Genomic DNA, 15,369 nt, shown 5'->3' with positions numbered 1-15,369 from the left:
AAAGGTATATTCATGGAATGAAAAGTCAGAGAGCTCAGGATACTCATCTTAAACTTTCATCCAAAATGAAACTAGAAATGCTATTTTTTCAAAATATACTCTCAATTCTCATCAATGCCCACCCAATTCCAGTAACTTATCTTGTGTTATAATCAATAATAAATTATATTTCAATAAAAGAAATGGATCCCAGTTCCATGAGTCTCTTATGTACAAATCTTTTTCTTGGTGGAAAATTAAACACAAAATATTCTATCATATACATATTGTGTTAGGAGATAGATTTTCAAGGATGAGCAAAATCAAGATCATCCTTGAAGACTAAGATACTTTCATTGATAATCATATTAAATAATAATTATTAAATAATTAAAAATGTCATAAAACTGTATACTTCCAAGATTCTAACTTTTTGCCCTTTGATCTTTTCTCTACTTAAAAAACATATTGCAATCATCCCCCATTTTGTAAGTACTGAACTCCTTAAAAATGTTTTACAGGTCTGACAATGCAGCCAGTCCCACTAGCCTTTTAAGAGTGGACTCAGGCTGCTTTCTTATCCTGTAAAAACACCAAGAGTTGAATTTGTAGTTCCAACATCATCAATAGAACTTTTCCTTTTAAGATGCATTGTACCACAGCATTCAATAACAGTTACTTATGATCAGCTTCCATATTATCACATAGTGAAGAAAATAGCAAATTTATCACATCAGTCTTAAAATTATTCAAAATTTTATTATGCCGCTAAGAACACTGTGCCATTCAACTAATATTGTTTTCACAAGAAAGTATCCTTGATAAAGAAAACTGTGCATTGATATTCTGATGTAGGCTCTTAATGTGGATAACTATTCCAGAATAGCCTCCAGTCACTACATCTAAACCTTTGTAAATACATTTCTATACAAAACAAACTCCAGACTTTTAATCTAATCTAATTTAATCTAATTCTTCTTAGCTCATAGCTAGATGTTTGTAAGCAATAAAGATGAAAAGAAAGAATTTTTCCTTTATTTCATCATGATGTTCACAGGTTGCACATTTATAAAAATAATTCTGTGCATTCATCATGTTGTAACAAAAAATTCTTCACTGCTTTATTTGTTCTACAAGTTGGTCTTCCATATTATTAGACAATGTATAGTATATATTGAACTAGGGTATCATCTGGAGCTCGAGGTCCTCTTTAAACTCACTCAAGTTATTGGCAGAATTCAGTTCTTTGTTGCTGTAGGCTCAAGTCCCCCACTTACTTGCTGACTGTCAGCCAGGTAGTGCTCCTAAGGTCCTACAAAGTCATCTCAGGTCTTTGAACTGTAGTCACCCTCATCTCAGCAATAAAGGACTTCCCTCAAGTCAAATCACTCTTAAACTGAGTCGTTCTGTCTTCCTTTTCTGTCTTTATGGGACTCATGTCATTAGGTCAGGACTATATGGATAATCACTGTCTGTTAAAAACAATTGTGCTATGTAATACAACATGGTCACAGGAACAAAATGCGTCATATTCACCGTCCCAGGAATTATGCGTGGAATTACGCATGGGAAAATCTTGGGTGGGGCAGGGAGCCGAATTTGGTTTACCACAGTTCTTGGTTCTGCAGAGAGTAATCCCATGTTAATGTTACCCAGAGACATCACATCAGCTATTTTATTTTTTACCTTTAAAACTTCCAACTTCTCCTTTAAAAAAAAAATCTTCTATTTTTTCTCATGACATTCACTATTCCTTTTAGACTGACAAACATGTTGAACATACTTATAATACCTGTTTGAATGTTTTTATCTGCTTATTCTGCCATCTCTGCCCTTTCTGAATCTGTTTCTATGGAATGATTTTTTTTCTCTTGCTTATGTATTACATTTTCCTGCTTCTTTACATGTTTAGAATTTTTTATGGAATGCTTAACATTGAATTTTATGTTGTTTGTTGAAGAATTATTTTGTATTTCTTCAAAGAAAAGTGGAACTTTGTTCTGATAGAAAGCTAAGTAACTCTAGATCAATTTGATGCTTTCAAGTCTTGTTTTTCAGCGTTTTTTTTCTTTTGAGCCTAGAGTAGCCTTCATTTTAGGGCTAATTAGTCCCTCTACTAAGGTATGACTTTCTGCATACTCCAGACAATGGCACCACCGTGAATATTATTATATATATAGTTAAGTATCCTTAATTTGCAGATGATATTTTAAAGAAATGTGATGAAATACAAATACACAAATTATATTTTGCTCCCAATAGCCAAATATAAACACAACATATCATATCTCCATGAAACCTGAGGTGTATACTTATTTGTAAACAATTACATTATGGATATTTATTGTATAACAATTAATGAAACACGAATACCCAAACAGGTCAGGAGATGAGGTCAGTATTACCTTTGTAAAATGAGTGGGCAAAGCTCTGCTCGGGAATTAACTTGGCAAGGAATCCATGGTTCAAACTTGGATGAGGGATAGATGGTATGACCACAACTGTAGAGAAAATCATGGAATCAAATTTGAGCCAGCATGTAACAACCTGCAACACGGTCCACTGGAGATCCATGACAACTCTGAATTACTGCAACATGCAAACAGTACTAGAAATAAAGACTGCATCTCTGGGGGAAGGAAAGAGGTTACATATTAAGAGAAAGGAGAAATCATACACTTGTTAAGTAGAGTAACTTTGGCAACATACAGAAAGACACACACACACAAAATCAGAACTGGAAGACTGACTAAAATATTGCTTGTTTTATACATATAAAGCTGACATGGATGCATTAAAAATGAAGAAAAAGTTGGTTAACATAATGTCTTAGTGTTTTAAATGGTCAAAAGACATAAAATGGAATGGTAGGATAATGTTTAATTTGAAGAATAAAGTTAAAAGTATACTGCAATGAAATAGCGCCATGTTTATGTATTCAAAGTAAATTTAGCATGCAAAAATAAAGTATAATAGCTAAAACATAATCCATATTTCCACAATGTCAAGGTAAAAGGAGATATGATATGCTCATGGAAAACAAGATGCAGAGATTTGACCACTAATTTCTACTCACTTTGTAAAATATCCATTTTCTTTATATATCATACGCATTTATTTAGGAAAGACAATCTCAACTACAAATTAATCCAGTGGTACATGAAATAAACACTAGGTTACTAAGGATACACTGCAAACAACCAAGAAACAACCTTGATATAAATACAGGGCAGGAAATGCAGCTGACAGAAGGCACCCCATGATATTAAAATGTTAGTTTATCATTTTTAAGCAGAGTAGGCAAAGCTGATAAAGCAAGAACTCCCACACCATAAGCATCTTTGCCAAATAATAAAGACAATATGACCCAAGATGGTTCCTTGTTGTCTGTAAGTCTTTGATTTTAGTTGAAACAACTTTGGTATAAAGTTTAGAATATATGTTTGCTTACTATGAATTTCTGATAAAAATGTATATCCTTAAGTAACTATACACAGCAAAAGAAAGAGAGAATGAGAGAAAGAGAGAGAGAGAGAGAGAGAGAGAGAAGCTATCTTTAAATTTGGCTCTAAAGATTTAAATTTTGGCTTATTCAAGGTCTTTATAAGGATCTCCTACTTTCATGTTCATAATAGTTAAAAAGTAATACATTAAAAATATATCAGTTATATGCATATTAAGTAGTAAATGGTTTGTATTAATAGGTGGAAAACACTAAAACCAAACTGCACTGGCAAAATGAGAATCAGTTAATATCAAGGAAATCCACACATTTTTGCAGAATTAAGGAAAATGAAATTGGCATTTATACACCACCTACTTATAAATGTGTGATGGGATTTTATAAGTAGGACTAGTTTATATCTGGAAGTAAAAATGAAACAAAAAGAGATAAATGATGACAAAAATTCAAATAATTTAAAAAAAAATAGTACCTGTACTTGTTGGCGAATTTATTTCTTGTCTGATGTTTCTACCTGGTTGGCTTCCAGTTCTTGTAGTCTCTCGCTGGGGTTCTAATATGTCACGGTACTTGGAAACCATCAGAACCGAAATGAAGTAAACAACAGCTAGAGCTAAGAACTGTGCCTGCTTGCTATCATCCTGTATGAAAGGAAAAGGCAGTTCTGACATTCAATTTTTTAAAAATTATTAGAGTGTAAGAAACTACTCCTATTTCGTTTTCTTTATGGAGACAAAATATGACATTTAATTTTTATTAAAACTTCTAAACATATATTATTATGTAATTAGTATCATTTAAGTATAAATACAAAACTCCAGGAATATATCATCTGAATTATAGGTTGAAATTTAATTTAAAAAATAAGAATTTTAAAATTTTGCTGAATATGCCACAAAACTTTACTATCCATTACTTCTATAACAGAGTATGTACATTTATAAAATATACAGAAAGTATAAAGTTAGAAAGAATAATATCTGGATAAAAATCAACAGTTCCAAATGTTATAACTTAAAAAAAAATGAATAGAATAAATTATAATTGAGATGCATGTACAATCCTACCTTAGGAGAGTATATGAGAGTATATGAGTACAAAACAGGGGAAATATAAACAGTGGAGGAACAGAAAATGTGGACTTATACCAGCTCCATATGAGTTAGAAGTATGATATGGCAGCTTAAGAAAAGCTAATGCAACCTTTGACTGCATAAATAAACTTTAAAAAAGTGACAATCCCACTATTTTGCACTAGAAGAAAATGACTTCTAAAAAACTGCCAATATTTGAGGCTCTGAACTTCAAAAACTCAATGACAAAATGGGAGTTTTTAAAGAGGACTGCAACAAATTGGTAAAAGGTCAGAAAACAATGGGTCAAGTTAAGATACATAGACAATAGATTTAAAAAAGCAGACTGCAGTCTAGTAGAGAAGATAACTCTACAAGTTGCTTTGTGAAATATAAAGAGCTACCCAGAACCTTGAAGGCCTAGGTAAATATCTCATAGGGCAAAAATTATAACCTCTAATACCACTTTCAAATTAGACTATATCTAAGGAATCAAATGTAAATAGTTATAAAGCCTTTTTTCTAAGCTAGTAAAACTAACACTTCAAACCAAAACTGCCAGTGATTACTGTGGCCCACAGATAGCAGGTAAGAAATAGTATGATACAAATAAGGAAAGCAAACATGCATTAAAGTCTAGCAACTCCATTAAAGGCACTTAATATTTATTAATCCATTTAAGCACCAATGCCAACAAGATTCAGAATTTATGGGCCTTTGTCAGAAAAGAAAGCAAACAAGACATATTTACTAATAATACTTTGAAATGGAATTGGCACCGCTAACAGAGAAAACAACGCAAACAGATTAAATTTGTTCTGAAATATTATGAATTTAGTATTTCATATTCTGTGAGTGACAACTTTTCTAGAGATATAATTTCTTATAAAGTGTGTGAAATACATACCCTGTGATTATAATGCTGATGGAATAAATACATAGGGAACGGGCAAAATCAAATACTTAAACAGTATTGTAAAGGACACTGAAGTGCAATCAGATCAGTGAGGATACTGACCAGGAATGAATTCAAACACAGCTCAAGCTGTGATGAACTATAATATTCTAGGATACATTTCCACCACTTGGAAACTCAGTACCAGGCAGTTAAAAGGCATGTGTGGAATGAATGCATGTCAACTACAAAGTTGGGGAGTTGCAAACAACAGATACTGTGAAGTGTTGTCTTAGCCAAGTGAAAATCTCCCATATGTACGGCATGAAAACAGTTGCCTTTTCTTTTCAAATCCAGATCTGCAAACCAATTGTGCTGCTTATTCCCAGTTCTGTCTTTAAAAACCAAGCACAACAGACATAGAGGCTAAACATCTGGAGAGTAACTCAATTTTTATACAAATCAATTGCCTTTCCTACATATGTTATTATTATGAAGACATAAACTCTTATGTTTCTCCCATCTGCTTAAGAAATCGGTCTCTCCACTATTCAATCCTGAATTAGTAACATAATTAACTCTGAAATCCTTTAAAAATTTTAATGCTTCAACCAGGATGCTAAAACTATCTAATTCAACTTTAAAGGATTAAAATTACTTCAGTTTATATAATTTGTATATAAGTGGCCTAGTATAATCTAGGCTTGAGAGAGAGAGAGAGAGAGAGAGAGAAGCGTAATGAATTTCCTTTCAAATTTTAGCTTATTGGCAAACACTAAAAACAAAATTGATTTTTAAAGTCTAATTATTTTCTTACCACATAGCAAATTTTGCCACATGGCACTTTTACCTAGATTTGAACAGTTTATGTGAGTTTAAGTCAGCAATGTCTTCATCATGGAAAACAGACAAGAGCAAGATAAATTCATATCTATTACATATTACATGCATATATATAATCTACATACTTTTCCTTAAAAACCTAATTTTTGGCCTCATTTGTTTTTGAAATTAAGGCAACTAAAAACAACTATTGATTCACAAAAATGTCAAAAGTCAAGTAGAATTCTTGGCATTATATCTACAATTGAGCCTAAAATATATCAATTGTCAAACACTTCCAATAAGTGACAGGGATTAAGGAGGGCACTTGTGATGAGCACCAGGTGATGTATTAAAGTGTTGAATTACTATACTGTCCACCAGAAACTAATATTACACTGTACGTTAACTAACTGGAATTTAAATAAAAACTTAATAAATAAATAAATAAATAGATAAGTAAATAAATAGACAAATAAATAAAAATATGGTGATGAAACAGAGAATGTTTTGGAGAGCTCTACCTTAGGGTTCTGACTATCTCATACTACCTGTGTGGTCTTAATGCTTCTGAGTCTTAGCTTTCTTTTAGTCCTTAAATGAAAGTTTAGGATTTATATTAAGTGTCTGAAACACATTATAAACTTAACAAACACAAGTTATATTACCTTGATGATGTTTGGAAGGTACATCTGGAAACACTTAATTCCCGTCCTTCAGGAAGAAAAAGCTAGGCACCACTGCTGGGTTATCTGACATATTTAACATCTAGCAGTTTTAGAGAAAATTATCACAATCTACCACAATAACCTAATGCAGAACTTACTAACAATTTAAACACAATGTCGCCCTTAACATAAACCCCTTGTATGTTAGGTCTGAGCGTGCCTCTGAGAGATGAGAATTTGCTCCATTTTAATCGTTCTCCATGAGAAAAACATTCTTTCCACAGCATATTTTTTCAGGATAATTCTCATGTCTAAGTGACTAACCTGTTAGTGATTTTTTTCCAAGTCTGGATTAGAGTCCAGATTATTGGGAGACTCGTACATCATGGTTTTTATGCTATCATTCATTTTAACTCCATTAAAAAATATTTTATTATTTATTAATTACAAAGAAATATAGTTTTATTCTAGAACTTTTGAAAACACAGAAAAAGTATAAAAGAATAAAGTATAAAATAAGAACTGGAGATAATCATTAGCAGCACTTGGTATGTTTTTTCTAGTCTTTTATTTTTTAAAGGTGCACAAGTACATGTACATACACTCAACATAAAAATGCAGTATTTATGTAATATAAGTACTTTTGTATACTGCTGCTTTCCCTTAAAATATATCATGGGCATTTTTCTATGTATTCAATTTTCCTCAAAAATATGATTTCAATGGTTGCATAGCCTCCCAATGAATGAAAATACTATGACCTATTAAGCTGAAACTCTATTGTTAGATATTTGTGTTGTTGCCAATTTTCCTGTAGGCATCTTTGATGAGCACATGAAGTCAGATAACTTCTCGGTAGAACCAATGGGTCACAGGGCATCAATATTTGTAAGAGTTTTAACTCCTGGTGATGGAAGAGAACTATTCAGAACGTTTATCCAATCTAAATGTCTACCAGTGATACATGACACAGCATGTTTCAATGTACCCTTGCAATGCTAGATATTATTACTTAAATTTTTTTTATTTGCCTGGGTGACTCAATCAGTTAAGTGTCTGACTCTTGATTTTGGCTCAGGTTATGATCTCACAGTTCATGTGTTCAAGTCCCACACTGGGCTCTGAGCTTGGGATTCTCTGTCTCCCTCTCTCTCCACCCCTCCCCTGTTCTCTCTCTCTCTCTCTCTCTCAAAATAAATAACAAAAATTTAAAATTATTTAAAATTTGTCTAATAGTAAAAATATCTCACTGTTATTTTAATTTGTATTCTTTTGACTATTGGTGATACTGACTTCATCATATATTTGTTACCTTTGTTACCTTATCTTTCTTATTTTATGTCCACTCTCTAATTTTCTGTTGGTATGCTTATAATTTCTCTAGTGATTTATAAGAACTGATATACATTAAAGAGAGTGACAGTTTTTCTGTTGTGTATTCCTACCATGTAGTATTATGCTGTGTGACTTAAATATGTTTTAACTAGTACTCATCCAATTTATTAAGTATAAGTTTAAGATACAAACTTTTTTATGTGTCTCATAAATCATCAATTAAAATAAAAATAGAATCCAAAGTGCTGGAAAATAATAACTATAGTAAGAAGTACTGTCAATATGAGTCTGCTGCGAAATACTATATATGTTTCTATGTGATTTGTGAAAAGGCCAATCTTATTTTTACTTGAGTAAGAGATCATATAATTGGGATGTTCCAAGAAACTATCTCCATGAGCTATCCTTTCCCTAAGCTTTATAAAGCTACTTTTGTAACTCAAATACTCAAAAAATTCTACATTTTTAAAATGCAGATCTTCTTTTAAAAATTACTGCCCCTCCAAAAAGTAATTGCCATGAACACCTTAATAAATTAATCTTTTTTTTATCCATAGGACAAGGAACATTGAGAACAACAAAATAGCCACTACCTAGAGATGGAGCAAGGAATACTAAAAGAGAAAGCTGGTGATTCAACATAAAATGAATCATAATTTTTCAAGGTTATCCCTAGGGTCTTGGTATATACACAATCTAAATCAAAATTTCACATCATCTAAAAAAATGATGTATCCATAAGCTTTCAGAGAAAGCAAAGGCTCCATCACTTTACAATCAGAAGTATGTTCTAAACCTACAATTCCTGACATTAGGACGTCTGGTTGTAATTGCAGCTTTCTTATAAAATTGAAATGATTTTACACAAATAACATTAGAAGATTTTTTCCTGGGAAATCAAGCAGGTATAACTTACCACATCCCGAAAGACGACGGCGCGAAGGCGATTAATATCAACATCCTGAAGAAGTCTATCAGGATCCTTAATAGGAGAAAGGTTACCTGGAACACTTTCTAATGGAGTCTTTAAAAAGAAAGAGAATTGTTAAAAAGAAAATAGCATAATACAGAAACTCATATAGGAGTGCAATTTCTAGTATTGCACTAGCCACATTTTTTATCACGTTCTTTACACATCACTGAGTAACATTTATCGACAACAGCACTCTATTACAAGACACTTTTTCTCTTCTCCTCTCTGCCCTTGTCACAGTTTCACTTACTAGTAATGTTCTTGTTCTTCATCACCATTGCTACCACTATACACTTAGAAGAACAGTAAGATTGAAACTCTGCTGTGTGACCTTGGGCTTGTTACTAACATTTTCTGAGCCTCACTTTCTCCATCTCTAGTTAATATATCTTTTTGAGTCACTGGGTTCATTTATCCATCATTCTTTTATAATATATGAGATTACTCTATTACATTGCATGAGCTTTTATATGTATAAACATTTTAGAATCTACGAAAACCCACAGTCTTGATATTAAAGCTGAAAGACATTAAAGATCATAAGCACCTTGGAGCTGCAGTGTATTACGCTAAGTGAAATCAGTCAGTCAGGAAAAGACAAATACCCTGTGACATCACTCATATGTGGAATTTGAGAAACAAAACAGATGAACATAGGGGAAGGGGGGAAAAAAGAGAGGGGGACAAACCATAAGAGTCTCTTAATGATAGAGAACAAACTGAGGGTTCCTGAGGGCAGGTGAGCCGGGATGAGCTAAAATGGGTGATGGGGATTAAGAAGGGCACTTAATGTGATCAGCACGGGGTGTCATATGTAAGTGATGAATCGTTACATTCTACTCTTGAAACCAATATTACACTATATTTAACTCAACAGAATTTAAATAAAAACTTTAAAAAAATTATAACCACCAAGAATCCTTTTTACAGCTTAAAATACGAAAACCGACAATTTTTATGTAATGTATCACATAGCAAACTAGTGAGAGGGCCAGATTTCCTGAAATTCAATCTAGTACTTTTACACTCATTTGTATGTTAAGAAAAGTATGAATTAACTTAGATCATATACATAGAGTACTAAATACGATTCCTGCAAATAGAATAATTTGTTGTTGCTTTAACTAATTAAAAGTGAATACGCTTCCTTCTAATCCTCTATATACCTCAATATGATATTTTATTCCTAAATTAAGATGTTTGATTCCTCTGCAGCACAGGATAGTGAAAAGAACATGGCATAGTTATTTGGTTTCCATTATAATTCCAAAACTTATCAGCCATATGACCTTAGGTAAGATACTTAACCTCTCAGAGCCTCAGCTATACCATCTAAATAATAAGCTAGTAACACTTATCACAAAAATGGTTAAAACAATAACACATTGTTCACAGCAGAGATGAAAAGTACATAATTTATAGCATAAGTGAAAAAAGTATAAATATGTCAACTTAAATATATCATTTTCCATTTTATAAAGTATTTCTACATCCATAATCAAATGTGGTCGTTATAAAGACTCCTTTATGGACAAAACTTGTATTATTGCTCCTTTTTGCAAAGTATAGAAAATGAGGCCCAAGGAAGATGTTGGACTCACCCAAGTCTATACAGATTAGTATTTCATCAAAATTGTCTATGGTTTACTTACTAAAGTGTCACATAAAAATAAATAAATAAATAAAAACCCTCATTAACCAGGTCCATTGATTCTCACAAGAAAATGTGTTTTCTTACCAAGTCCATTTCCCCTAGTATTTCTTTATCCATCACTTATGAACCAGTTTTCATTGCTAAGGGTCTTTACATTAGTTGAGACTAGCTCAACTAAATTACTACGAAATTCCTTTGCATTGGACTTTTCTTTCCATATTCTACAATCAGAGTAATATTTGACTTGACAGTCTTGAAAAGCTCCATATTACCTAGCGAATTAAGATCCTTTAAGATCAAAGCTCTCAAAAATACTAATTTATTTATTCATTTCACGAGTGTATAGAGTGGTTAACTGCTAGAGAGAGGAAGGGGATTAGTATTAATTTAAAGTTCACTGTGTCAGGAATTACTAAACACTTTAATACATTATTGCTTTTCATTTAGCTCATATAAACACTTTGTAAATTAAGATTTGTACCAATTTTTTGGAACTAGAGGGTATTATGCTAAGTGAAAATTAGTCAGAGAAGGACAAATATCATACGACTTCACTCATATGTGGAATTAACATACAAAACAGATGAACATAGGGGAAGGGAAGCAAAAATAATACAAAAAGCAGGAAGGGGACAAAACATAAGCGACTCTTAAATACAGAGAACAAACTGAGGGTTGCTGGAGGGGTTGCGGGTGGGGGGTGGCTAAGTGGGCAAGGGACATTAACGAAGATGCTTGTTGGGATGAGCACTGGGTGTTATACATAGGGAATGAATCACTGGATTCTACTGAAATCATTATTGTACTACATGCTAGCTAACTTGGATGTAAATTAAAAATTAAAATTAAAATTAAAAAGTTAAAAAAAGATTTGTATCCATTTTAAAGACTGGAAAACTCAGGCCCAGGAGACTAGGAAGTTCATCTTAGGTCACAACGCTTGTTATGGGGTAGAGCCAGAATACAAACTCAGACCTGTCTGATTCTAGAATTAGTACTCTTTTGACAAAGTATTGCCAATGTTATACATACCTGCTCTGGAATTACAAAGATGTACGAGACTGCCCTCAACTAACAGTCTACTATGCCTACACAAATAACATGAGACATTCTCGCTGATGTGTTAATATTTAATTTTCTAAGTAACGGCAACTGCTTTGGAGACTTGATATACAATATGGTCTAATCATTTTAGGAATGTTTTCTGACAGAAGTGAAAAAGAGGCTGCAATACAGATATGCTAAATATGTGGTTGTTCTGCTTAAAAAATACAGAAATTTGAAGCCACAGAACTATTTAAATGAATTAAACTCCTATTTCATGTCTTCACTTACTGCACAGAAAAATTAGCTTGTCAATGTTAAGTATCTCATTACAAGCGTAGGATGCAATAATTGACATACCGGGCTTTATGAAAATATCAAACTACTCTAGGCAGGGGTGGCAGTAAGTGTATCTGAAAACATTTTCCTCAAAGGGTACCACTTAAGCTGAAGCTAGAGTTGAATGGACTTTTGCTAGACGTGAAAAATCTGACCCTTCAAGTAAAGAGAACCTATGAAAAAGTCGAAGGGGAAAAAAAATCCTCTGATGAACTAAATGAAGTCTATCACATGACTAAAACGGTAAAAGCAAGGGGGTAAGGGGGTACAAGCTGCAGCTGGAGACGTAAGCATGAGTCAGACATGCAGGACCTTAAAGGTCACGATAAAACTCTGGATGTGATACAAAGGGTCAGTGAAACATATTGATAAAGAGCTAATTCAGAATGGGGATTACTGCTATACTCCAAAATACACTATTCGTTCATTTCCTGGGCATTCAACATATATATTTCATATTATGAGAATATCTATCACCAAAAACATATCCATTTTAAAGACACGTTATTCAAATATTCAGCTCTGTGAAAATACCTTTAACTATGAAAAACAGTGATAACTAAGAACTTTCAGAGCTATGTGTACTGATATCCTAATAAATATCCTATGAAGTAGAAATGATTAGTATCTTCATTTAAACAAGAAGTGTTAAGTCTCAGAGAGGTTAAATAATCTTGGTAACACAATTGTGAAGAAGAAAAGCCAGCACCAAAGCCTACTGATTACCAAATCCTTGCTCTTTGATTAAGCAATACCATGCCACTTTTCTCTCGTATTAAAAAACAAAACAAAACAAAACAAAAAAACAACTTTAAGGTACATTATATTTAACATAGAAGACGTTTAATTACCTTTGAAGCTGCTGTGGCAGTCACACTTTGGGGAGCTTCCTGAGGTTTACTGCTACCATGGGAAGATTTGCTCCCCCTGTCTCTCTGTCTCTGCCGACATTCTAAACAGTTCCTCACAGCAACACAACAAACTATTTACAAACCGAAAGCATAGTATTAATACAAAGTGTTGACTCTGACATGCTGAAAAGAGTTGCTAGGTCTTTTTCTTTATTTCTGTCCCTTATCTCCATTCATTGTTCCTAAAGTCAACAAGACTAAACAGACATGTTTTGAAATTATCAAATACAGTAATGAAAAATACATATAAAACACATGTGTAGTTAAGAAATAAGTCCAACATACCCACATACTACCAACCGGCTGCAGAAACAAGATTACTGACGCTCCCAATTTATCCCTTCCTCAGTCTATCCCCCCCATCCTTTAAAATTCTGAATTTCACAAATCAGTACAGATTTTTTGAAACTTCATGTTCGCATTGGATAAACTGGTTTTACTGACAGGACTTCTTCCTGTAACATGACTACTTGGAGACTCCACTGAGCACAGCTCCCGCTTCAGGCAGTGATAGGCTACCTCAGCAGAGGCAGAACCGAGGCCCAATATCCACCTTTCTGCGCGCTGGGAACACGTGCGGCCTTCTCAGTAAGTATTCGTTGAGTACGAGCTGTTTACTTATTTACGTATTTTAAGCAGTCGTGTTCATGGACTCCAACCATTTGAATTTGACTCCTGGCTCTGCCACCTGTGAGCTGTGTGATCTTGGGCCAGCTGCTTAGACTATGTCTGCCTCAGCTTCCTCGTATGTAAAATGACTTCAAATATGCTAGCTTCCTTAGCTGTGAGGATTAAATGAATTAATATATGTATAAAGTGCTTAGAACTAGACAGCACATATTGATTTATAACTGTTTGCTTCATTATTAATCACTTAAACTTTCCTATGGGTGACCAAAAAACAACTCCGCTTGCAAATACTGGAATAAAAATGAAATTAGTAGTAAAGGTTTGAAATATATTCAGATATAAAAGTTCAGAATAACCAAATAAATGCTGGTTTTAAGATACTTAGGTATTTAAAAAAATTTCTCTTTCTCACAAGGTTAATTCTGTCAGCTATCGTTAAATATCAATGGATATGTCCATGGTGGCCACAGTAAATTATCCCACACCTGTTACGGGTCAGAAAGAGCTCAGTGTGGTCAATCTCTCCATTATAATGATTATGAAATGATTCCACTTAGACTGCCCATCTTTAAAAAATGCAAAACAAACAAAAAAGTAGGTTTCATTCCATCATTCTTAAAGCAAGTTATTATTCCTACCCTGGATCAGAAAAAATGTATCCCCTGAAACTACACACATATAGATTTATTGTATTGTGTTTATATTTTATTTTATTATTTATTTTTTATTTTTTATTTTAGAGAGACAGAGATTACAAGCTGGGGAGAAGGGCAGAGGGAGAGAAAGAGAATCTCTAGCAGGTTCCATGCTCAGTGCAGAGCTGGACATGGGGCTCAATCCCATGACCCTGGGATCATGACCTGAGCCAAAACCAAGAGTTGGATGCTCAACCGACTGAGCCACCCAGCTGCCCCAATTTTTATACAATTTCTAAAATTATGGTTAATAAAAGCATCCATCAGAAATTTCCTTCCTATCTAATGCCTTACTTTCTTGTGTCCTATTCATGCTTTAAGGCAAATATAAAAACAATAGCTTTCTGCTCCCTTGTAAAGACTAAGTAGTATAAATAAATTTCCTCCCTGAGAAAGGTAAGACATGTAAGAATGGATGTAAGGAGTTGAACCACATTTACTAAGAGTTCTCAGTGCTAAATTTTCTTTGCTACACAGGATAGTAAATGAACAGCATAGCTATAGTAATGTTTATTAGTGTTAACTGCTCACTCTGAGAAATAGTGATATTGGCACAGTCAGTGTTATCAACTGGCATTCTGTGTGTACGAATTATGTCACTGGTCTTCTGACATATTTGTGGATCAGGACAACTACCTTTGTATTAGTTTACCAAAGCAAGTCCTAAATGGATTCACGTTACAATCATTTCAATGAAAAATGTTATAGTCCTATTGATTTTGAAACAACTCATAATATATTTGACTTCATTTCAAATTATAATCTATTAAAGATGATCAATTTCATGAAATCTCCAATGTGAAGATACCATAATTTTAATTTAGCAATTTTTAGGAATTACAAGGTGATATCTCTACTCCATAATCATTAACTTGTATCATCAATACT

At 33.2% G+C, this 15,369-nt stretch overlaps 1 protein-coding gene across 8 annotated transcripts in view; it reads right to left on the bottom strand.

Moving 5' to 3' along the window:
* The window catches only part of NBEA (neurobeachin), a 683,574-nt gene that overhangs the window by 446,867 nt on the left and 221,338 nt on the right, over window positions 1–15,369 (bottom strand). For all 8 annotated transcript variants that reach the window (XM_042952224.1, XM_042952367.1, XM_042952503.1 and 5 more), the window contains 4 exons: window positions 13,097–13,227; window positions 9,152–9,259; window positions 3,915–4,083; window positions 2,385–2,480 (listed from right to left, as the gene is read on the bottom strand). In XM_042952224.1, the coding sequence (XP_042808158.1) occupies window positions 2,385–2,480; window positions 3,915–4,083; window positions 9,152–9,259; window positions 13,097–13,227 (504 nt within the window). The remainder of the gene's footprint in view (window positions 1–2,384; window positions 2,481–3,914; window positions 4,084–9,151; window positions 9,260–13,096; window positions 13,228–15,369) is intronic.

The sequence above is a fragment of the Panthera leo genome, chromosome A1, assembly GCF_018350215.1.
Source record: "Panthera leo isolate Ple1 chromosome A1, P.leo_Ple1_pat1.1, whole genome shotgun sequence".
Lineage (NCBI taxonomy): Eukaryota > Metazoa > Chordata > Mammalia > Carnivora > Felidae > Panthera > Panthera leo.
Note: the sequence above shows the minus strand (reverse complement) of the source record. Positions and strands in the feature narration are given on the sequence as shown.